We start from the raw sequence: 24,726 nt of genomic DNA on the forward strand, positions 1-24,726 counted from the left end.
ATGGTTGCTTTGAAGTTATGTGAATTTTAAATCATTTTAAAAAGTAATAAAAGAGGGAAAAAAGGTCTCAAGGGCTTCTTCCCCAAGGGTTCTCACCACCAGGATTTTAACACTAGCGGCTGCCTCCTCTGTTAGAGCCAGGGCTAGCCTGGCTTGTCTGCCTGCCTCCCCAGTGGACCTTGAGCCCCTTAACGGTGGCCACTGTAGATAACTCGAGGACTGGGGCATAAATTTGATTGTTGAGTAAGTGGATGTGTGAGTGACTGAATGAATGAGCAAATGAATATACCTGTGTGAATGACTGAATACACGAATGAGTGAGCAAACACATGCATAAGTGAGTGAATGAGCAAATGAACAAGAGAGTGAAGGAATTAGCAAAGGAATGGACAAAAGACTGAGTGAGTGAATGAGCACAAGTACCTGATGTATGAGTGAACCTGAGCCAGGGCCTGGACTCTGGACCCAACCCTTGTGGGTTCCAGTCCTGGCTTTGCAACACAAGTTATTTAACCTCTCCATGCCTCAGTTTTCTCACCTGCAAAATGAGTATGGCGGGTTGTGGTAAAATAATAATAATAATAATAATAATAATAATAATGAGTTAAAATGTGTAAACTGCTTAGAACAAGGCTTGGCAAAGTAAGCCCTTCGTGTTTGCGAATATTAAAAAAAATACACATCCATGCGCACAGAGACCCAGTGCCTGGACGGCGCGCGACCTACCGAGGAGCTGCACCTCGTCGGTGATGCCGTAGACGTCGATGAGCGCCCAGAGCGGGCCGCCCACGGCCACGCCGCAGTGGAAGAGCACGGGCTCGCCGTCGTTGACGCTGTAGAACACGCGGCCGTGGCGGTCCGCCCAGTAGGCCAGCACGGTGTCGCGCAGCGCCAGGTTCTCGGGCAGCGCCTTGGCCCAGTAGCCAGGCCGCGTGACAAGGTCAGGGCAGGCGTACTTGGGGATGTCCTGGGCGCTCATGAGCGATGGGTCGTGCGCCGTGAAGCCGAAGCGCAGCGCGCCGCTCCAGCCCGGGCGCACGGCCACCAGGCGCAGCCGCACCTGCTCGTACAGCCGGATGGGCCGCTGCGTGAACGTGACGCCGTTGCAGAAGCTGTTGCGTCGAGTGGCCCGGCGCGAGTGGCCATCCAGCCGCACGTTCTTGCCTTTGGCCTGTGCGTGGAAGCGCGGCGCTTCGCCCAGGACTGGGCGCCGCTCGGGGCCGGGGCCGCAGCACGGCCGGGTGGCCAGGAGGCGAGCCGGCGGGCTCGGGTCTGCGGGAAGAGACAGGCAGGAGGGTTAGAGCCCCTCAGAACTCCGCGAACAGGTTCGTCTTTTCATAGTCATTTGCATTTTAAATTCCATCTTAATTAGACCCGTAGTAAACTTTGAGAAGTTTCCAGCTACCGCCAGCCTGCCCAAGGCTGTCACAACAAAGTCACTATGATCTGTGACTTCCCCTCCCATTTACCCATAGAAAATGAAGGCATTCTTTATAAGCAAGGTTGGCTTTTCTAGAACATGCACCTTGGAGGGTTCGTTTCTAAGGGAATTTTGCACCAAAGGACCTGGAGAATCTTGGGAGGGTCTCTTTTCAAAGGAGCTGGCTGCTGGCCACAAACTCAGGTGGCTGAGTGTTGAGGTGGGGGCTTCATCATTACCACTTTTCCTCCTCCATCCCAGGGGCAGTTCTGGCTCTGGCAGCCTGGGAGGTGGCAGGGTGGGTCATTACTGCACGAGTCTCTGCTGCTCATTCACAACAGTAGCTGAGTACAATTTTCATGGCAAGTGCTTATAAATCGCAGGCAACCCCTGGCACACAGTGGTCCGTAATCGTGGCAGAAGAATAGCCACCTCAGGGAATGAGAGGCCACTGCTGGGACCACTCCTCCCACACCCAGCCATGGGGTTCACTGTGCTCTGGGCACGTTGCTGGGCTTCCATTAATACTGAGACTAATGGGAGCGAGGGCAGGGGAAAATGAGAGATGTGATGACGAGGCAGGCAAGCCATGGCTCCCCTCCCCAAGCCCGTGGGGGAGGATGCCCCAGTTAGGAGGTAGAAAGCCATGTTGGGAAGCTGGAGGCCCCTCTCTAAACAGAAGCCAGTGATCCACAGAAGACAAAATACAAGGACTGAAGCCAAGGTCCTGCATAAGAAAAACAAACTTAAGGGACTTTAATCATTCGTTCATTTAACAATGCCTAGTGAGCACCTAGTGTGTGCCAGGCACCATGCTAGGCACTGGAAATACAGCAGTCACCAAGAGGGATAAGGTTCCCACTCTGAAGGAGTGGGCATTCTGGGGCGGGGGGCAAAGTCAGACAAGAAGTAAAACATACTCTACCTGGTGGGAGGCACCACAGAGAAAAATGCAGTCAGGAAGTGGGGGGGAGAGAAGTATTAGGATTTTCACAGAGGGCCTCTTTAAGCGGTGACTTTTGAGCAGAGGTGAAGGGAGTGAGCCATGAGGGTAGCTGGAGGAAGAGCTTTCCAGGCACGGGAACAACACGTGCAAAGACCCTGAGGCGGGAATGAGCTGTTGTGGCTGAGAAACAGCAAGGCGGCCAGCTGGGGTGGTGTGAGCAGGTGGGGGAGGTGGAGGCAAATGAGAGCAGGGCCCGAGCAGTGAGGGGTGGCAGGGAGGGAGGGGGTGCTGTGGTCGCCGCTTGTTTTTTCTTGAGCCAGTTTATCCTACGTGAGAGGGACATTATTGGGGGTTTCGGACTGAGAAGTAGTGAGACCGCTCAGGCTGCTGTGTGGAGAGGGGACTATTGGCAGGGGGGTGGCCGAGGAAGCTGGGGGCTAGGGCAAGGCCACTGGATTATCCCAGGCACAGATGAGGAAGGCTGAGATTGGCAGGTGGGACGGTACCTGTAAAGGTGGTGAGAAGGGGTCAGATCCTGGATATGTTTTGAAGGCAGTAGAGATTTGGAGTTTTAAGGTTTTAATGAGAGCTGAAACATTCCGTGCACTTGCTTTGGATGGTTAAAATATAGTCAGTAAATAAGACTAGTAATGGATACTTGACGGGGAGGCAGAGAGGTGGTGAGGAGGGATAGGGAGATACTAGGGTTGGATCCTGGAGGGCAGGGGCTTTTCCATTTCATCTTTGATTCTCCCATGCTCAGCAAAGGCCAGTCACACACCAGGCACTTGATAAAAGCCACCTGCCGCCTCTGTTATGTTAGAGCTAGAGCAGACCTCAGAAATCATCTCTGATAAGCCCATTTTACAGGTGGGGAAATGGGCCCAAAGAGGGATGGGGGCCTGCCAAGTTCAAGGTCAGTGGGCGTCTGGGCAGGCCGCCTCTGAGGCAGGAGGCAGAAGGGCAGAGGTTACTTTCACCCAAGGAGGATAAGGAGAGCACTCTTTGGCTTATAAGCCAGCTTGAGCTAGGTTTCTGATCTTTGCAGCCCAAACTGCCTTGATTGGTAGGAACCTTGTACGGGACAGCGGGGAGAGGGGACCACAAAGGGCTTTCGCAGAGCAGGCCCAGCACTGCCTGCTAGGGAGGGGCCCCCCAGGCAGCGCAGAGGGTGGACCCAGAGCCACACTGCGGGTCATCTCCAGAAGCACAAGGATAAGAGCAAGGGCCCACTGGAGAGCTATTTTGGAGGACAAAAATCAAACAAGGGGAAATACGACCCGGTGTAAACCATCAGGAGAGGCCGCCCAGGGACCACAGAGCCCACGTTCTCCATGCACGCTGTAGTCTTGTGCAAGCCACCCAGCTTCTCTGGGGCTGCAGCTTCCTCCCGTGTCCACAGGCCAAATCCTCCCCAAGGTCCCCACAGCTGACACACTCTCCAGGGAACATTAAATATGACCACAGATCAAAAGCCCTTCTGAGCACCAAAGCCCACAAGCCACGGTTATGTGATTACTTTCCTCTCCCCCTGACATCTCTGCTGTTTCCCCATCCTTCTCTCTCAACTGGAGAATTTCTTTACCAAACAGCTTGGGAATCCTAAGTAGATATCCTTTCAGAGCGACCTGGCGGTTGAAATGAACACTGGCTGGGGAGACACACTGCTTTGTTCCTACAAGGGGAAGCTTCCTATAAAACCAGCTATATGTTAGGACAAAACACAGCCAAGTGACCTGCGAAGTTTACATACTTGTTCAATCTCGATTGTACGATCCAACTTCCTTCAGGGAGTGAGGGATAAGCACTCTTTCTACCCCCTCAGAGGCCAGTGTCCTGACATGAGGTAGAAAGACCAGAGTGAAAGTGTCTAAGAGGATGTGTTATTTATACAAATTGAAAATGCTTAAGATGAAAGAACAGTAATAAACAATCTCCAAATTGTACACCACCAACTGCTTTTAGCTTGGCTCAGGGAAAGTGGCTTCCATAAGAAACAGAGAAATGTGAATGCGGGCCCCAGGGGCCCCACAGAACATCCTACTTCAGAGATGTTAACGGAAAACCTGATGTTTAAACACCACAGCTACGTGATAGACAGTTTGGTGAGGAGGAGGAAAATCCCTCCTTTTTACCTACCTTCACAGCCTAACTCACATGGCATTTTCCATGGTCTCTGCGCGGCCCTTATCCATGGAAGAGCCCCTGGCTGTGCCCTCCCTGTGTGCTATGCCTCATGCCAGAGGTCTTCTGGGACATGGGATTGTAGCTACTTCTCAAAATCCTTCACCTGCAGGATTTTCTAGGCGAGAAACAAAACTCCAGGCAGCAGAGACACTTGCCCTCAGCTGCGAGAAGCAGTGTAGAGATGTCAGCCCAGCAATGTCTGATCCCAAACCAGCGTCCTTTCCTCCAGTCCCAGCCTTTTTCCACAAGCGGTGTGGAAGTACTGAGTACTAAGTAGTCCTCAGCACCTTTTCCAACTTCACTGCAGTCAGAGCCCACATCCAGTTTTGCTTCCTGCCTTTTTGTTTTCTAACTCAACATTACATAAAAAGCATTTTCCCCACATGGCTCCTGAACACTCACAGTGCTTAGGTTTCTTGGCTGCAGAATATTCCATCAAGGGCCACAGTGTCCCCCACCGTTCCCCTCCTGGGGATCACTTCAGCTGTTCCCCCAAATGGCCAAGTCTGTGGGCACAGAGGTTCCTAGCTGCTGGCAGCAGCACCAGATTCAAACGGGCACGCTGTCACTGGTGAGAAAACCTTCTGCCAGGAAGAGGCCCCCACACCAAGCCAGGGAACAGGCCCCAGGCCCCTTTCTTCCACCGAAGGCTGAGCACCCGCTGGCCTTGTGAGGGTGCCGCCTATGGCCAGGGAGCCCCCTCCTCTTCTGGCTAGGAGTCAGACCTGGGGACTCTAAGGACAAGGCAGGGCAGAGGGGCTGTTGTCCGGTGGGAGCCCAGGAGACCTCTGCAGTAGCCTAGGAGGGAGCAGGAGACATTCCTGGCCCAACGTCACAGCTGACCAAAGGCTGCTGCAGCCCTGCCAAGACCAGAGGGGAGGGTCTTTCCAGTGTTTCGTCAAGGAAGCAATGCCTCGACTCTAAATGTAGGGGCAGAGATTGAGGGGGGTGGCACTGAGTGGCTGTGGACAGTTAGGGAGGACGGGACTCTATTCTGACTAAATGTTGTCACTGCCCAGCCTTGGACAAGTCCTTCGGTTAGACAGGTGGACATGAGAGCAGCTCGGGTGGTGGCTAATGTGTTTTTCCCGCATCTGTGCTTTAGAACACACCTCATGGGCTCTGGGTTCGAGCCTGTGCTTTGCTGCTCATTTGCCTGGGGGCCCTGGGCAGCCACGTCACTTCCCAGCACCGCAGTTTTTCATCTGGAATGGCACGTGACCTTAGACCCCTGTCTCAGGCTGCTGAGAGGCTGGGAGAGCGTAGAGAGATCGGGCAGAAATCCTGGCACATAGTAGATGATCACCAAACGTTCATTTCCTTCCCCGTGGGAACAGCAGATCCAACTCCTGGGTGAGCCCTTCACCTCCATCCCTCCCAGAGTTTCATTTCCTAAAGGAGGCAGTTAAAGAGAACATAGGCTTGGAGTCAGACAGATCTGGGTTTAAATTCTGTTTTGTCATCTCATAGCGGTGTGATTAAGGTCCATGCTTAACTTCTCTGGGTCTCCCCATCCAGCGCTACAAAACTGGCAGGAGTCCTCACTACCCTGCAGGACCGCTGTGAGGAGTTTTGAATTTGTGAGGTAAATCCGTCAGACACGATGCGTGGCACGTAGTAGGTGTTCACTAAACACGTGGTCTCTCCCATTAGTCACCTTACTTCGTTCCTTTGACAAGAAGGTTTCTGATGTCCTTTGACATCAGAGACGTCTACTTGTAGGTCTGGGGAAATACATCTGGACATGTTTCTCCATAGAGGGCTGGTGACCTTGGCCAGGAACGTCCTCTCGAAAACCCTGGGGTGGCCTTCCCTTAGTGTCCGAGGACAGAAGCCCATTTTTAGGACGTCGCAGCAGTGTCCCAAGTGTGCCTCGCTCATTGCCCCAGCCCGGGCTCTCCACTGATATAAAAAGAGCCTGAGCAAATGGCATTCACGGCCAAGAGGATGGCAGGAAGCAGCGCTCCAGCTTCTCTGGCCGCCGAGATGAGAGCCTCCAGCGTGCAGGCATTCAGCAGATGGCATCCTGGCTGAAATTTGCAGCAGGTTCCGCTCCACGGGGAAAGGGACTCGCCAGCCAGGAGAACGGTCTATTCTGTACCCTCCTTTCACACGCAGCCTATTACTGAGCCCCTTTATGGGCCGGTGAGTGCCTCTGTTTATTCGATTTAGTCTTCGGTCCCAAAGACTAAAGGGTAGGTTTTACCACCTTCGTTTTCCAGAGGGGGAAACCAAGGTCGCAAAGCTGGGCGGTGGCAGCAGAGGGCCAGGCCTGGGCCCTTCCTCCCACACCCCACCCCTTCTCCAAGGCAGCCCCCTGTAACCATTGGGAGCAGGGGTCGTGGCCCTTGTTAAGGGCTATAAAAGCTGTATAAGCCTTTCTCCCCTGAAAAACACCCACACTCCGTGCACACAGTTTGGCATACAATTTCAGGGGCTTCCTGGACTCACACACCCTCTAACCTCAGACAGTGCACCTCTGGTGAGAAGTCGCTGGTTCCAGTGACATTTGCCCAGGTCCACAATTCAAATCAATGCTGTTGGCAGTAGGAAGCAACGTGGTGTGTGCGCGTGTGTGCGCGCGCACGCACGTGTGAGCCTGTGTCCTTTAGAGAGGAAAACGCAAGGCTGGTATTGGCAAGGCTTCCCTCCACCCAAAGCAGGACAAGAATATCAGTCTTCTCTGGCAACAGGAAGTACCTTTGCCATTGGTGGGTTTGGAAGTGGGCTAGAAAAAAACTAACCAGCCTTCCCTCACCTCTGCCAAATGGGGCAGTGACGGGCACCCAGGAGACAGACGCCAGGGGACTGGGACTTTGTTCTCTGCTTCAGAGGCCTGGTAGGCCAGCACCCAGGATGGAAAGGGGCCAGCCCACACTGGAAACCGCCACCCTGCTCCTCCCCACCCCTTTTCTTTGCAAACAAAACCCGGTCACCCCAGTGCAGCCGGGAAGGCCCCGCGCTCCTGTCAACAGTTACGAGGAGGCTGGGGAGGGAGGCCGGAGGTCACGCGACACTGCTTGTTGGGAGCAAGGCCCACTCCTTCCAGGCCTAAGTGGCAGCCCTCTTGGCTCAAGTGGGCTCAGATGCGCCGAGTTCCCAGGGGGTGAGGTCATGCCAACGCCCCCTCGAAGTGTGCTTAGTGGAGTCAAGATTTCCTAGCCCTTTCTGACCCTCTGCTAGGCCCCTTCACTGAGGTCTCTTCCTGATAAACTGCCCCAGGAAATTCCCAGGTGCCAGTTCCCACAGTTAGGGCCCCACTGCCATAGTGGGGCAGGGTGGGGGGAAATGTGCCCTCATTCTTTCTCAAGCACATCACTTCCTCCTTCATCTGACATTTAGGGGGCGTGCACTCCATGTCAGGGCCTGCACTGCCTCAGGGACCCATACGCTGACCAGCCACACATGGTCCCTGCCCTGTGAGCTGAGACCGGCAGAGGGACAGACACCGACACCAGGACTGCGCAGGGTGGGTGGTGGGGAGGGCCCGGACCATGGGGACACGTCTCAGAGCAGCCCCTCTACAGGACTGAGGCAGAAGTGGCTGGGAGGATGATAGGGATGGAGACGTGTGGTTGATGCGGAGGGAATAGCACTTAAGGAACTAAAAGGAGTGTAGGGCAGAAGGGAGAGGGGAAGCTGGAGCCGGAGTCCGGGGCTGCATCACAAAGGGTCTTAAAGGCCATGCAAAGGGGGTTAAGTTCCTCAAGAAGGCACCGGGGACCACTGAAATGTTTGGAGCAGGGAGGAACCCCTGCGGATCCACCTCTCCAAAGAATGAGAGTCAAGCCCAGTTTCTTCCCATAGAAACTGTCCCTCTCTCTCTTCTCGGCCTATCAGAATGACCCAGCATAGCGGGAGTAAGAAAAACAGTTCAGGTTGTTTTGTTTTTTTAAAGATTTTATTCATTTATTTGACAGAGAGAGACACAGCGAGAGAGGGGACACAAGCAGGGGGAGTGGGAGAAGGAGAAGCAGGCTTCCCGCTGAGCTGGGAGCCCGATGTGGGATTCGATCCCAGGACCCCGGGACCATGACCTGAGCTGAAGGCAGACGCTTAACAACTGAGCCACCCAGGCACTCAACAGTTCAGGTTTTGAATGTTGTTTCTAACTGCTGGTCCAATCCTGCCCCTTGGCACCTGCTTCTCCTCCAGGCAGCCCCTGGCAGCCACCTGGTGATAAGCTGGCTGAGCCTGCCCCCTTTCTCCTTCTCTTCGCCTTCAGTGTAGCCTCTCCCCTGGCCTGGTGGGGCCCAGCAGCCTGACTGCTCACTAACCTGCAGGGCTCCATCCCGACTCTTTGGAACAGCAAATCCACTGGTCCTTCTCAGGGCCAAAGCAACACTGGACAAGGAAGCTCTCCTCGAACTCCACTGTTCTGGCTCCTGGAGCCGAGGCAGTGTTCTTTGCAAGCCCCACTGCCGGGCAACGTTTGCTGACTCGAGGGGCGGGGAGCCCGCGTCTGCGGCACAGCACGTGTGCGCATGTGCCTGCCGTGCGGCCCGTTCGCCCCTCGCCACCCGCTGCCGGCTGGCTTCCAGATAGCGACACCGAGGCCCCTCTCTGCACACCCTTGCAGAGGCCCCCCGGCGTGTGAGGGCAGTGTCTGCATTCACATCTGGTCCTGTCGGACTCCAGAGGCTGCACCTCTCCTGTTTTATGCCTCACTCCACCCCAAGGTCTCTTGGGGTGCCTCCTGACCTGCAAGAAAAAAGCTAGACTGTGTCCAAGTAGCTTAAGCCACCTTCTGGTAGAAGAGGTGGAGGGATGCCCTGGCTTGATCTCGGGGAGGGGTGGGGGGGTGGATGTCATCAGTCAACTTGTTTTGAGCTGCTCAAAGGCCACAGTTTGGCGGAACTCAAGATGAACAATAAGCAGCATCTAAAAAAGGAAAGCGGGTGACTGATTACAGCAGGGCAGGGATGGAGCCCCCGTGCCTCACGTCCCTAAGGCCCAGAAAAGGAATTGGGGGTGGGGCTCAGTCAGAGAGACAGACTTTCCGGGGGGCAGTGCAGAGACTACAACTGGCCCTGCACTCACCAGACCTCCTGTGGTCCTCCTGGGGGAGGTGACTGCCACCAGACCCGTTGCCAGTGAGACAGGGAGGCTCCGAGAGGTTGGGAGAGCTGCCGAAGGCCACACGGCCAGGACGCGGTGGAGTTAGCATTTGAACCCAGACCAGCCTGGTTCACAAGACTAGGCAGAAGAATGCTCTGGCTGCTTCGGGCAAAGTGTAGAAGTCATCCCTGCATGGAAGGATCAGAGCACAGTGCCCGGCACACAGTAGGTCCTCAGCTAATGTTTCCTTCCCTGCCATGTTTGGCTCTGAGGCCTGCAAAGAAGTGACTCTGAAGGATGCCTCTCCCACTCCGCTTCCTTCTCTGAAGACCTAGCTTTCTCGTTTCCCTCCGCCTCCTCCATCATGCTGACCATCCGCTAAGAGAGTGAGGATTGAGGGTGCTGCAGGAAGCCTGTGTGGTTCAGATAAACAGCTGGGTCAGGATTGGACTCTGATGTGAATCCGAAATCCATGCATGCTCTTGAGCATTCTTCAGAATTGCTTCTCTAGCCAACCAGCGGGTACTTTAGATCTCTCACAGGGACCTGAGAGGAACAGGACTGTTGGTCCTATTGTTCCTCCCACCTCCACCCCAGTCCCCCCATTGCAGGAGCACAGATTCCTTGCCTTCAAGGGGACTTCTGGAGTCCTCGTCTTGTGTTGGGCTCAGACTTCTCATGGAGTTCCCTATTTATACCTCACTGCCTCCCTGTAAAGGAGGTACCATCATTATCCCCATTTTAAAGATGAGGAAGTAGAGGCTCAGAGAAGGACATGCCTTGCCCAGGGTGACCCAGGTTAGATATAGTAGAACTACTTGAACTCAAGGCTGCCTCCAAAACCAGTGCTCTTTCCATCACCTCTCTTGGGATTCCAGCCAAAGACCTCATCTATAATTGTTCTGGGAACCGGCACAAAGTTCTGGTCCCCAGTGTCCCATCTGCCAGATAGGAGGTAGGTTCTGAGCACTCTCTGGTCCTAGGAACAGAGCCCCTGGGGGACTTGTCTGCAGGGATGAAGGCCTCGGCCATCCTCAGAGTGAGGGAAATTCCGCTGTCCCATCTCCTGACCTTGAATTGCCCCGAACCTTGAGGGGAAGGGAAGTTCTTCTGTGGAGTGGAAAGTTACCAAGCAGACCCGGCTTGGGAGATGCAGGGTATGCGTGTGCCCACCCATCTCTTAAATCCATTATCCTTGGGGGGAAAAGGAAAGAAAACACGTGCCCAAGGGATAGAATTGTAATATAAACAATGCGTAATGTTGAGGATATAAACAGAATACACTTGTGAAGAGCTGTGGGCACCCTGCTGAGTGCCAGTAATAAGAATGAAGAGAGAGGGGCGCCTGGGTGCCTCAGTCTGTTAAGCGGCTGCCTTCGGCTCAGGTCATGATCCCAGGGTCCTGGGATCGAGCCCCGCATCGGGCTCCCTGCTCCGCGCGAAGCCTGCTTCTCCCTCTCCCACTCCCCCTGCTTGTGTTCCCTCTCTCACTGTGTCTCTCTCTGTCAAATAAATAAATAAAATCTTAAAAAAAAAAAAAAATGAAGAGAGAAAAAGGGACAAGGGTGAGCTGGGACTGATGTCCAAGGATGACTGTCCTGGACCCTGGTGAGGGCAGGTGGCTGCATCTTTCTGTGCCTCAGTGCCTGAGCTCTAAAATGGGCCGAAGAGCTTCCAACTTGAAGAACTGGCAGGAGGATGTTATAAATGAAAGACTGTGAAGGGGCCTGTAGGTGTTGAGCAGATGAACACCGGAGAGCATTCCCTTAAGACCCCAGGGTCAAAAAGCACTTTAATGAACAATTCATCCCGGACCCATCTGATCCTCAGTTGCCGCTATGATGTCCATATCAAGTCCCAGTCGGGCTAAACACCAGTGCCACTCCAGCTAAGGGCACTTCCTCCTCACGCCCTCGTTCCACCTGCAGACTGCTTCAACAGTTAGAAAGTTCTTCCTTTGAGCTCAAATCTGCCTCCACATGATGGCCCTGCACTGGTCATGTCTGTGTTTGGTCCACGGTGCCCTTCCCCATCAGGTCTGCTCTCTGACCGTCGGGATCTGCAGAGAGCTCTCAGGCCATATTGCTAGGGATTCTCTGCTCCCCTGGGGATGACATGGGCCTCGCTTTGCTGTCTAGAAAGCCCTCAAGACATCAGCTGTCCCCTGAGCTGCTTTGAAAGGGGGTTGGAGATCTACACATCAGGCTTCGGGGACTACCAGCTGGGGTCCCCTCAGTGAGCCCCTAGACCACTTGGAGACCATCCCCACCCTGCCATGCCCAGACACAGGATGTGAGACAGACACCTAAAGAAGTAGGTAAACAACCAAAACCGAATCTGCCAGGACACTTACAGATTTCTGCTTAATACCACGAAGGCTTCCAGTGCCAATGTTGAAACAGTGCCCACCTGACCTCCCACCCTGACTCGGCAGGCATCCTCCCCAGACTGACATCCTCTCCTTCTAGCAGCAATCGTGTTGCTACTGGAGCTGTGTGCCCTTGGGCAAGTTATTTTCCCTCTCTGTGCCTCTCTGTTCTCTCAGCAGTCAAAAGGGAGTAACAACAGTAGCTGTCTCCTGAGGCTTGTCCTGAGGGTCAAATGCGGGGACCTGCTCAGAATAGTGGCTGGCACAGACCGGCTGCGGGACACAAGTTAGTGGTTCTTCTCTGGGTCTATCTCCCTCAGGAGCACAGGGCCCAGCGCAGAGCAGGGGCTGCTTCCCCAGTAAATTCATAATCATAACAGGCACCCCGTGTGAGCCCTTACTATCTGTCAGACGCTCCGCATGCCTGCGAAGTAACATCATCATCCTCTTTCTGCAGAAGGGAGAACTGAGCACAGACAGGTCGAGTTGCTTGTCCGGCTACTAAGGGGCAGGACCAAGACGCAGCCATAAAGGGCCACAGCCTGTGCTGTTCCCAGCTCTGCCGACAATGATAGCAAGACAGGGGGCCAGGACGCTCCTCACCTGCGGGAAAGCCTGGGTGTGGACAACAAAGGGCTCTCACCCGAGCCCCGTGCCCTCGCTGACAGATGGTGGCCACTGGCTGGCCCTCTGGGCGCCCAGGGCCCTGTGAGTAGCTGGCCAGTGTTCACCAGGCAGAAACATCAGGAGCCTGAGCCCGAGAGACGCAGGAGGAAGGGGTACAGAGTTCAAGTTCACCCTCCAGGTGAATTACTCCAGGGCAGGATTCCCAGAGGCCACCTCTACCTTTTGAGTTTCAAAGTCTACAGGCCTGGGGTGAGGTCGGGAGGGGTGAGGGATGAACCTTTCCTATGGGCAGCTTCATTCTGGCTGCTGTGGACAGAAGTGATTCATCTTCCCAGGACAGAGAAGGTGGGAAGATGCACCTGCAGGCAGGACATGTTGAGAGCTGGGGCTCAGGGTGAGGACAAGGGGCAGTAGCCCCAAGAGGCCACAGGGCGCCGTGCCCTTTGGCGATGGAGGAGAAGGAGCTTTGGAGCTGGCTAGGCCTGGGGTCAGATTCCACTCTGCCATTTCCTGGCTGCCTGTCTCAGGGCACGTCTCCTTTCCCCTGTGAGCTCAGTTTCCTTATCTGTGGAATGGGAGACTGCTGGAAGGCTGATCCTGACGGTTTAAAGAGGACGAACGAGATAAAGGGCCCGGTATGCGGCAAGCATGCAGAAGCTCTGAGCGCTCTACTGTAGGCCAGGTGAGCGCCTACTACCTACAGGGCTGTACCCAGGCCTCCTTCCTTTTCCCTCCCCGCTTGAAGCACACACCTGGCTTCTGGGCTTCTATTTTAAGCCCTCACAGAGCACCGCGAAGTACAGAAAGCCCTTTGGTCCAAAAGAGGGCAGAGCTGACTCTTCTTGTCAGTGGGGAAGATTAAACCGGGGAAGATTAGACCGTGCTTATGGCCAAGCCCGGTGAAAATGCTATGCCCCTGCTGGCAACCTCGGCCCATCAGCCCAGCAGGGAGCGTAGCAGCTAAGAAATCTAAGCCTCCTGACTGCGGGCTGGCCTGCAAGAAACCATCCCCTCCTCTGACTTGGCCTCTGCCCACCGCTCGAATCCCATGGATCACCTCCACTTGCACTGGGACCCCCAGAACGCCACAGCTCCCCACGTATGCCCTGTTCTCCCTCCACTCAGGCCTCTGCACATCTAGCCCCTCTGTCTTGAACAGCTTTTCTCTCTTGGCTAACTTACCTGCTTTCTGGTCTCACCAGACAGCACCTCCTCCAGGAAGCCTTCCTGCATCCTTTTCTGGGCTCTCAAGGGCCCCCACTTACGGTAACTGCCCTGTCCTTGTTGGTCTTTCCCACTAGACCTTGAGTCCCTAAGCCCAGGCTGTGACCCCAGGCTCAGCACAGAGCCCAGCCTGGAGGTCTGGTGAACAAATGGAAATGGCAAAATGCAACGTGCTAAGAAGAGTCTTCTCATCAGAAATCTGGTGTCCCAGACAAAGCTGGAGAAGCCTTGGGAATTGCAGCTGTTGGGACACATGAAAGGGATGCCTCCCAATCCAGTCCTGGGCTCAAGGCTCATGATCACCTGGGACTGGGCTTTCAAGGCAGGAAGTGAAAGGCACCTCTCATCCGTCCCCATCCAGGGACCCAGGGACCCCAGGGGTAGGTTCAAGTCCTCTCTTTCCACAGCGGCAACAATAACCATGACCATGAAAGCCCCAGCCATTGTGCTAAGTTTACCTGCCCTATTGCATTTAATTCTTGCCACCCCAACCACCAGGGAGCTCCCCCTATCATCCCCACTTCACAGTGAGGAAACTGAGGCACACAGAGATAAGTACCTTGCCCAGAGTCACTCTATTTTTTTTATTTTTTAAAGATTTTATTTATTTGACAGAGAGAGATACAGCGAGAGAGGGAACACAAGCAGCGGGAGTGGGAGAGGGAGAAGCAGGCTTCCCGCAGAGCAGGGAGCCCGATGCGGGGCTCGATCCCAGGACCCTGGGATCATGACCTGAGCCGAAGGCAGACGCTTAACGACTAAGCCACCCAGGCGCCCTCAGAGTCACTCTATTGAGCAATGGCTGAGCTGAGATTTGAAGCCGGGCAACTGGACTCCAGGATCCGTGTTCTAGACCCAAACACCAGACCTCCCGCTGCTGTGGACCAGCGAGTGGTCCCACCACAACTCTTCATCGCCGGGGCCCACGGAGTCCAACGCACACACATGCACACACAACCGAAACAAAGTCTATGAAGCAAAAATTCTCCTTACTACCTCAGTGCACCGTATATTTTTTTATTCTATTCTATGTCATTAAGGATTTTTTTTAAAAGTTGGTCATGCATGACCCACAGTAGACAGACCAGTTGGTCTGGTGTCCAGGCCTTGTTTGGGGCCCTGGGCCCCTACCCCTCCCTCTCTGAGGCACAGGGCAGCTGCACTTAACCACCTAACCAGCTACATGTCCTATTCTATTCCTGCACCCTATTCCTCTTCCACTAGGGGCCAGCTCCACGGGGGCCTCCGGTGGCTTCCATCCCATTCACAGCTGAACCCCCAGGGCCTGGCACATGACAGGTGCCCACAAGATGTCCGTTAAATGAATGAAGGTGCACACTCAGGAAAACGTAGGGCAGGACAGACCCCGGAGTCACTCCGGCCTGGGCACACGGCCCCTAAGGACAGATGTTGCCTGCCTGGAAAATGGGGCTAAATATAGCCCCTCTAAAGGGTTGTTACAAGGATTTAAAATAGATAACATGGGTAAAGCCCCTGACTCAGAGCTTGGCACAGACCAAGGTCAGCATACTTCCCTCACTCCAAGCTCCAGGATGCCTGACTATTGAACTAACACTAAAAAGGGCCATTGACTTGGTCAAGCATGGACCAACTTGATGATTAAACCCAACTGGCAGTTTGAATTGTCTCTTCTCCAACCAGAACTGTGGGTGAGCCCGAGAGGCGCGCTGAGGGAAGTGTGGCAATGTGCTGGTGAGAGAACGGGCAAGAGCCCCGCTGCCCTGGAATTCCAACCTCTCCCAGCCCCGCTTGTTTACACTTTTATTTTTTTCCTTACAAACCCCAGATTAAGGGAAACGGGGCCCAGAGAAAAGGACCATGTGGTATTAGGAATAAGACAGACCAGGGTCTTCTAAACCCAGCTCTGCTAGTGCCTACCTGTGTGAGTTGGGTCAAGTGTTTTAACCTCTCCGTGCCTCATTCTCCTCATCTATAAAATGGAGAAGAATGGCACCTTACTTTGCAGTATTGAACTGCAACTAGAAAGAGAATGGGTAACGCACACAGTAGGAGCGTGGCAAATGTGAGTTTCCTTGCTGGCTCCTGGACACTTCTCTTTATAGGGCATTCGTCTGAATTTGCTGATGCCCTTTGTGAAGACTGCCAAGGGGCTTCCCACATCAATCATAAAGGACCCTTCCTTTCTTTGACATGTCATTATTGCACACAATAACATGACATATTTACTTTGGGGCACCCAACACATGTTGTCTGAACCATGGATTGGGAGGATACTGCATGTCGGAGGAAGAATGTAGAACTTTGGAGCTAAATCAACCTGGATTCCAATCCTGGTTCTACCAACTGGATGAGCCATGTGAGCTGGAATGAGTCATTTTATCTCTCTGAGCCTTGGTTTCCTTATCTGTAAATGGAGATGATGATCCCTACCTTGCAGGGCTGTTGCAAGCATTAAATTCATTCATTCATTCAACAAATATTTACTGAACATCTGTGTACTAGCCACTGCTCCGGGTGCTGAATATACAGCAGTGAATAAAAAGACAAAATCCTCCCTGGGGAGACAGGTGATTAAACAGCTAACTACACATATCGCGTGGCACATGGTGATCATGCTAAGGAGAAACACCAAGTGGGGGAGAGCAGGTGGGGCATGCCGGGGGCAGGGGTGATGGCAGGACCCGCACTGGAGCGGAGAGCTAAAGGAAGCGAGGGGGAAACCATGTGGAGGTCTGGGGGAAGAATGCTCCAGGCAGAAGGATCAGCAAGTGCGGGAGCCTTAAGGAGAAGCATGCTTGGCATGTAAATGAAGCCACATATGCAGGAAGCCTGGCATGGAATCCAGGTGCTCAGCAAATGCCAGCTCTCTATTTCAAGTCCCATAGAAGGAACCCCACGCATGTGTCCTTTTCCTGAGAACGAAAGCACAAGGATTTCTACAGGGCAAGACTGAGCCAAGTGTTCTTTCAGCCTAAGATGCAGGCAACATGTGAGCTCTACGACTGGTTTTTGAGCCCCTGCCAGCCACTAGGCTCTGGGTTGGGCAACCAGGGATACAAGATAATTGAGACACGGTTTCTGTCCTCAGGCAGCCCTGAGGCAAGTTCTGGACAGGGGTAACGACAATGCAATGTGGTCAGATGAACAAGCCGAGCCTTAAGAAGGTATCTAGGTAGCAGAGCAAAGGGTGGGATTGGTGTGGGTGGTCAAGGAAGGCTTCCTGGAGGAGGTGACAACTAAGCTGAATTTTAAGAAATGGGGCGCCTGGGTGGCTCAGATGGTTGGGCATCTGCCTTCGGCTCGGGTCATGATCTCAGGGTCCTGGGATCGAGTCCCGCATCGGGCTCCCTGCTCCTTGGGAGCCTGTTTCTCCCTCTGCCTTTCTCTCTCGCTCTGTCTCTCATGAATAAAAAAAAAAAGAAATGGACTAGACAAGGAAGGATATTTCAAGTGTGGGGAGCATCACGTACTGATCACAGAGTTGTAAGAAACGGCAGAGTGTGTGTGAGAAACTAATTACACACAGGTGGGAAAACAGTAAACGGCCCTTCATATTCTCAGCACAGCAACCTGATGTGTCTCAGGAACTCCAGCTCTGTCCCCTTCGTCAAACTCAGGTCAAGCTTCAGCTCCAGTGGAGAATTTTAATTTTTCACACTTAGTTACTGCAGTGGGTAACAACCTTAACCCTCGGCTCCTAGCCCAGGTGGCCCAGTCCACAGAGGAAGAGCCCTGTGGGATGGACAATATAGAAATCTCCAGCTATTTTTAGCCTGCCTGGCTGTGTCTGTCCCTTCATCCACCCTACGGCCGACCCACAGGTGGCAGAATGGCTTTTTTTACTAGAACAGCATAAATATTTTTAATTAAGAAATCCTACAAAGGGGCCCATGCTGCAGCCAGGTGTCTGTGGCTGGGAGAATATCTGCTGCCATATTTGCCAACAGCCCTGGACACCTCCGGACCGGGTGGGTGGGTCCTTCCATCCCCACCCAGTCAATATCTCTGCTCATAAGAGGTGGAGGCCACTGGCCCATAAGTGGACCTGGGTTCAGATCCCACCTCTCCCTCTGACTAGCTGATGACCCTCTCCTGGTGACTTTACCTGTCTGAGAATATGGGGGTTTTGAATGCAGTGGCCCTAAAGCTGCCCAGAAGCTTATAAACTAGGAGTTGCCCCTCTTGCATAGCCCAGCCTTGGGAATCCTGGGCACAGCATCATCCATTTTAAGACTCTCCAGAGGAAGAAACAATGATTTTTTGATATAAAGCCTAGAAGGGGGGACTATATGGGAGTGTTAGAGCACAGACCAGTGATAGGTCTCTCTCCTAAAACCTCACACTAAATCTGCACTGCAGCCGACTTGCTTTCCCACTGAGCTGGGCCTTGGTACTTTAAAAATACACACATCTCTCACTTTCTGCCTACAAGATGCTACCAATGCCCAGCCTTAAGCCAAGATAAAGACTTTTTCTAAAGACTTGGGGTGTGGGGGACGACTGCACAGGCAGACAGGAGGCGCAACCCAGACTCACCTCCTATTAGCAGTATGACCTTGGGTGAGTCATTTCTTCTCCTCGGAGCCTCAATTTCTTTATTTGTAAAATTGGGATAAACATCTTTACCACGAAAAACTGCTTTGCATGCCGCCCTGGCCCTGGGGTATGCAAAATGCCTGACACAGAGCCCCCCAGTGCAGTGATCTGTCACCCAAATCACCAGGTATTCTCTAGTAAGTCCTCCTCTGCCCCCCGCTCCCACCTTCCCACCTTCCCACCTCACCCCCATCCCCTTACTCTAGCCCCGGAAATTCTAAGGTGATGTTAACTAGGGGGCGATGCCTTCTGCAGCAGTGACTCCGAGGGACTAGAAAGCCCCCAGTTGAGCGGACACCAGAGGGGGGCGCAGCCGGGGTGCGCGTGGGAACATGGCCAAACCAAGGCAGCATGTGCCGCGGGGGCGCTGGCGGCTGGAAATTGGGGTACCCCTGCAAGCACCCCCCACTTTCAGCAGCTGCAGTCTCGGCACAACGGGTGGTTCTGGCCGTCGGAAGCCCTGGGGAGCCCGACTCCTGTCACTCCCCCAGGGCGCCCCGGGCTCCCTCCTCAGCGCCCTCGGGCTGAAACAAAGGCGAGGGGGCGAGCGGCAGCGCCCCAGCGGCCCCTTCGCGCATCTGGCCAAGCAGGGAGAACGAGGACTGGGGTCCCCAAGGTAACCAGGACGCGGTACCCGTCCTCCCGGAGCGCAAAGCCCAGCCAAGGGGCGCGCGCGGAGCCGGGGTCCAGCAGGCACCGAAGACTCCAGCCCGCTGCGCGCCGAGGGCTCCAAGGGGGTGGGGTGGCTCTCCGGAAGTCACCCAGCGGGTCCCCTGGGGAGAGGAGAACCCCAGCGCCCGCCTCCCGGGCAGGGCTCCCCGGCGTACCTGGCAGGGTCCTGTGCACGGTGTTGCCCATCGCTGCGTCGGGGCGCGGCGTTGGCGGCGGCGCGCTCCGGCTGCACGGAGGCTAATAACGCGGTGGGCCGGGGACCCGGGCCAGGGTCGGGCCCCGGGGCATCGCGGCTGCACGGGCGAGCCGGCGGGCGGCAGCTGGGGCGGGCGCCTGGAGGGAGGCGGTGGCAGCCGGAGGAGGAGGCGGAGCCAACCGGCCCAAGCCCGCCGGCTCCGCCTCCGCCTCCGCCTCCCGCCGCCTCCAACCGCGCAGGGACAGGCGGGGCGGCGGCCGCCGCATCTTTTGAAAGTTTGGACCGGGCGGCGGGAGCAGAACCGCCGAGTCTCCCGCTCTCGCCGCTCCCGCGCCCGGGGCAGGAAGACGTGCCGCCGGTTGGGTGTCCTCGGGGTGCCAGGCCTTTCATTCATTCCTTCCAACACTTCGCTAAGGCCTAGTGTGTGCCAGGCCCTCTTGCAGGCGCTGGGCCCCAGGGGGCCAAGCGCTCACCCTGACGGTGCACTAATGAGGGGTGCGGAGTGGAGGGGTGGGGTGGGGATGTACACTCAGGCAGAAGGTCGCCTACGGCAGTGTAAAGGGCGGGGTGACCGTGGTGGGGGTGTGCTCACGGACCTACAAATAGAAACCTAGGCAGTATCCAAAGGTTGGGAGGAGGGAACATATTAGAATATTTATTAAGCGCATGCCAGCCACTGTGCTGGACACTGTAGGTAGAGACAAGGCATGTAAGTGGTGAAAACAAATAACAAGCACTTTATTATTTTTATTTTTAATTTAATTTTATTTTTAGAGTTTTGTTTTTTTTAAGGTTTATTATTTTGAGAGAGAGGGAGAGTGAGCAGGGAGAGGGCGAGCAGGGGGAGGGGCAGAGGGAGAGGGTGAGAATCTCAAGCGGAATCCCCGCTGAGCGGGAGCCCAAACGGGGGCTCCATCTCAGAACCCAGAGATCATGACCTGAGGCGAAATCAAGAGTCAGAAGCTCAAGAGACTGAGCCACCGAGGCGCCCCAAAATAACAAGCAATTTAGATCACACAATATAATGATCAAAGCCAACAAGAAAATAAGATAACTGTGTTATAGTAACTTTGGGGGGCTCAGGGAGAACCTGGGGCCATGCCAGCTCCATCTGAAGAAACAACAAGGAATCAGCCATGGGAAGAGCTGGGGAGCATATTCCTGGCAGAGGGAGTAACAGGTATTCCTCATTCACCCCACAGGTATTCTGAGCAGCTCTTTCCTGTACAAGAACCCAGACCAAACTCAATGGGAAGTGAAGCCTGCTAGTTCCTGCCTTCACAGGGCTCTGTTTTGCAGATTAGAGCACTGAGGCTCAGAAGGTGCAATGACTTACCCGAGAAGACCCAGTTCTCAACCAGTTTTTTTTTCCAACTCTACTTTCCATGCTCTTGTATCCTTTATGAAATATGTGTTATTACTCCCACTTCACAGATAGGGAAACTGAGGGTCAGGGAACGGAAAAGAGGTGCCCAAGATGTCCCAGCTGGTAAGGGGCAAAGCTGGCCTGGAGCTATGTGAATGAAAGAGGGATATCTAGGACAGAACCGCCAGCTCTGTTTCTCCAGTGCCTTCTGCCTAGGATTCCTGACGCATCCCAGAGGGTTCTTATTCTTCAAGGTTAGCTCAAAGCCTCCACCTCTGGGAAGGCTTCTCTATACCCCACCCACCCTGACTCATGTACGTCTGCACATAAGGTTGCCTTGTATTTGAGTTACTGATTTCTCATTATTACAGGTGCTCTCTCAGTTACTTAATTTTTAAACACAAGTCCTGTTCGAGAAAGGTACATTGGTTCAAAACACCTTCAATCCATATGAGTTTGGGATGCATATACAGGTCAGAATTATCACCTAAGAAGCCAAGGAAATTTTCCTCATGCAAAGCAATGTGGTGCAAATGGGACTTTGTGACTACAAGGGTCACAAAGAGAGGGTCACAAAGGGTGACTGCAAGGGAGGTTGGTACAAACAGACCGTTTAAAGATCACTTTCAGAGCATCCAAGTAAGCAGCTGTGCTGTGCAGACCACAATGCACATCTGCAGCAAATAAAGCCTCAACTGCCCCAGTGTTATGCAGGTGGTGCCTGTGGAGGGGACACTGTTCGGTGGCCAGCTGACACATATATCGAAAAGGGCCGTGTGTTAGCCTCTTGGTCCCTGTGAATACATCCGCTGCGGAGGGGCGCCTGGGTGGCTCAGTCGGTTAAGCGTCTGCCTTCGGCTCAGGTCATGATCCCGGGGTCCTGAGCTGGAGCCCTGCAAAGGGCTCCCTGCTCAGCGGGAAGCCTGCTTCTCCCTCTCCCTCTGCCCCTCCCCCCTGCTCGTGCGCTCTCTCTCTGTCTCTCCCTCAAATAAATAAATAAAATCTTAAAAAGAAAAAAAAGATCTGCTGTGGAAACTGAAAAAGCACCCTCCAACACACACCAGATGATGGGGACACTGGCATCAAAGCCACACATGAAGAGTTTGAGCCAAACAGTTTCTTGAAATTTGAGCGGTGGACAAAGGCAGTCTTTCCAAATTAATGTTTTATGTAAAAATTATTTAAAATCTGTATGTCTCGCTAAAGAAATAAATATTGTAAGTAGATGTCTATTTTATCTCCACCCTTTAAAGTTTATATTATTCAACTTTATTGTGCATCTTCTCATTGGAAGAAAAGGGATTGCTCTTAACCTTTCCTTGGGTTGCCTTATATTTGTGCATGTATGGTCATTGCTCACCCCTCTGAGGTACGTCTGCACTTTGTCCTGTCCCTCAGTTATACCCTCAGGGTAAGTGCCATAGCTGTTACCCTTCCATTCACTCCACTGGCAGATGCTAAGCCTCCTGTGGGCAGGACCCGGGTCGTATTCATTTATAAATCTCCAGTGCTCAGAGCAGGACTGGTGTACACAGATGGTCAGTACACCTTTGAATAAACTGATCGCAGAGATGCATTGCTCTGAACTGGAAAAAGAAATGGAAGAAGAGAAGGGCAGGAGGGAGGATGGGTAGGAAAGAGCTGTGAAGGAATGAGAATTGGTTGATAGTAGCCTTGGATTCTGGTGTGATCACTAGTGATATGGGTGGGGAGAAACAAACAAACAGAATAGGGGTCACCTTCCCAGAAGTATAGTCTCTAAAACAAAGCAGGGGCTTGCTGCTCCAGCCATTCGAGGAGACGATGCTTTGGGCACCGTACCTGAGAAGCGAGGCAAAGCTGGTCCACAGAGGTGGGGAAGGAGGCTTTGGGAGAGAGAGATCCCTGGCACAGGGGGTGTGCAAACAGAAGCAGGGGACAGGGGAAGCATCCTCGGACCTGGGCAGCAGCCTCTGGTCATAACCTCTCCCGCCTTTGAATTCCACGCCCCCCCCACCCTTTCCCTTAACCACACCCAGAACCCCACAGACCGTGCTGCCCTCCTTTAGTACCAGGGCCCGTGCTTGGGTTGCAGGGGCCCCTGGGTGGGGCCGACTCTCTTGGTTGTGCAGTGTTGGCACGGCCTCCCAGGGCGGTGGGTATAGAGGGGAGGCCCTGGCCAGGTTTACTGGCGTTACTCCCACAGGGCACGCCCTGGCACGCGCTGCCCCATGCAATAGCAGGCAGTCAGGTGCACCTCGTAAAAAGGGCACGCACTGAGCTCGGGGGCAGGATGTGTGAAAAGACCCCTTCTTCCAGGGAACCGAAGGGTGTTTGCCTACACTCCTCCCCGCAACTCACTCAAGAACACAGAATCCAGGTTGCAATCAAACCACAAAGTTGGGTGTTTTAAATTGCTACAGGAAGGCTCTACCTTTCAGTAAACTCCGCCTATCAAACCCTCAATTCCCGGCCCCAGCAGATCTTCACCCACAACAGCAACATTTTTTAGTTCCTGGTTACAAAGCGCCAACCGGGGAGCGGGCACCAGGCTGTGCCCTGGGAGTGAGCCTCCTCGAAATCTAACAGTGTGGTCATTGACACAGTTCCCACCTTGCAGGAGAGGAAACTGGAAGCAAGGAGAGAGGAAGGAACTGCCCAGTTCACACAACCAGGAGGAGGCAGAACTCAGAGGGTTCTCTGTCCTCTCTTTTTACAGAGGAGGAAACAGGCTCAGAGCGGTGAAGCCACTCGGCGACCCAATCATGCTTGTGTGGAACGGAATCGACTGCGCATTACCCGGCAGCCAAGGCAAAAAGGGAAAGAGGCTCATCCCATGCTTTACTTGTCCTGTTCCCTTGCAGACACACGCTTGGTGCTGGAGCAGGTGCCAAAGGGGAGCTCTTCCCTGGCATGTGGGAAGGCTGATGGGCAGAACCTTCCTCCTGACTTTGCCTGAAGACACATCAGCAACGTTCTGATGGATGGCTCCCATGCTGGCCGTCAGAAAAGAGCAAGGGCTGGCCATTTCCTGGAATCCGGCAGAGGCAGCTCTGTGAGAGGCAGGGGGCATAGGTGCCTGGAACTCAGCTTTCTCATGACACAGGGACAGAGCTCAGACACTCCGAAACACATGATCATTTTGGGTAGGTCACACGAGCGAGGCAGTGGCTGAAGGGAAATTAATTTATGATTCCAATAGCTTGCACTTACTGTGCACTTACAGTGCTGATTATGACACAGACAGAGCTAACATTCGAGTGCCAGATGCTGTCCTAGGTCCTTTAGATGTATTAAGCTCACAATAGCCCTAGGCAGTGGTACTATTAATGGGCCCATTTTACGGAGGGGGAAGCCGAAGCCCATAGAATGTACGTAGCTTAACCACCAGCACACAGGCATAGAGCAGTCTGACCGAACATACTAGGCTGATTTATGTAATCCTCACGACAACCCTATGAGCTAGGAAGGGAGATAAGGGGTAAGGTGTTGCATCCCAGCATTCGTATGGGTCGCTTTTTAAAATCTTCATCTCCATTCTATGGGGCCTGCTGGGAAGCTCAGAGAGGTGAAGTGATTTGCCCAGGCCTCACACCCAGAATGGGGACCCAGCCCGCTCTGACCTCAGAGTCTATGGGCCCCTCCTCTTGGCCCCTCAGGTAGCCGAGAGTTTGCAGAGCCCAGCCCATCCTAAGAAGAGCAACCTGCAGGCTGGCCTGTGCTGACCCATTTTCAGAGTCCAGTGCCCAGCCCTGGTCTGACCCTGGGAGAGCTCACCGCTCCCTGCTGACTTCCTGGAGCTGTGGAGAACCCACCCAGGGGAATGTGGACTTTCAAAGAAAAACTGGAATAATGGATTGTAAAGGGCTTAAGAGTCTAGGTTCAGATCCTAGCTTGGCTACTTACTACCTGGGCAACCTTGGACAGGCTACATCTCCTCTCTGTGCCTCAGTTTCTGCATCTGTAAAATGGAGCTGCTAAGAGCCCACATTTCATAGGATATTTAGAAGAGTAGATGTGTCCATCAAAGTGGCCTGGCATATAGTAAATGGTCAGGATAGGTGAGCTTGGGAAGGGCTCGTCTGTTTCTCTGCTCTCCCACTCC

General features: G+C 53.8%; 1 protein-coding gene across 1 annotated transcript in view; it reads right to left on the bottom strand.

The window, feature by feature from the left end:
• NEURL1B (neuralized E3 ubiquitin protein ligase 1B) overlaps positions 1-19,417 on the bottom strand; it is a 38,774-nt gene extending 19,357 nt beyond the window's left edge. Inside the window, exons 1-2 of the mRNA XM_006737154.3 lie at positions 19,236-19,417; positions 727-1,272 (exon numbers count right to left, since the gene is read on the bottom strand). Coding sequence (XP_006737217.1) covers positions 727-1,272; positions 19,236-19,266 — 577 coding nt within the window. The 5' untranslated portion in view covers positions 19,267-19,417. The remainder of the gene's footprint in view (positions 1-726; positions 1,273-19,235) is intronic.
• Between the last annotated feature and the right edge of the window lie 5,309 nt (positions 19,418-24,726).

The sequence above is a fragment of the Leptonychotes weddellii genome, chromosome 7 (genome assembly GCF_054177405.1).
Source record: "Leptonychotes weddellii isolate Sample4059 chromosome 7, ASM5417740v2, whole genome shotgun sequence".
NCBI classification, from domain to species: domain Eukaryota; kingdom Metazoa; phylum Chordata; class Mammalia; order Carnivora; family Phocidae; genus Leptonychotes; species Leptonychotes weddellii.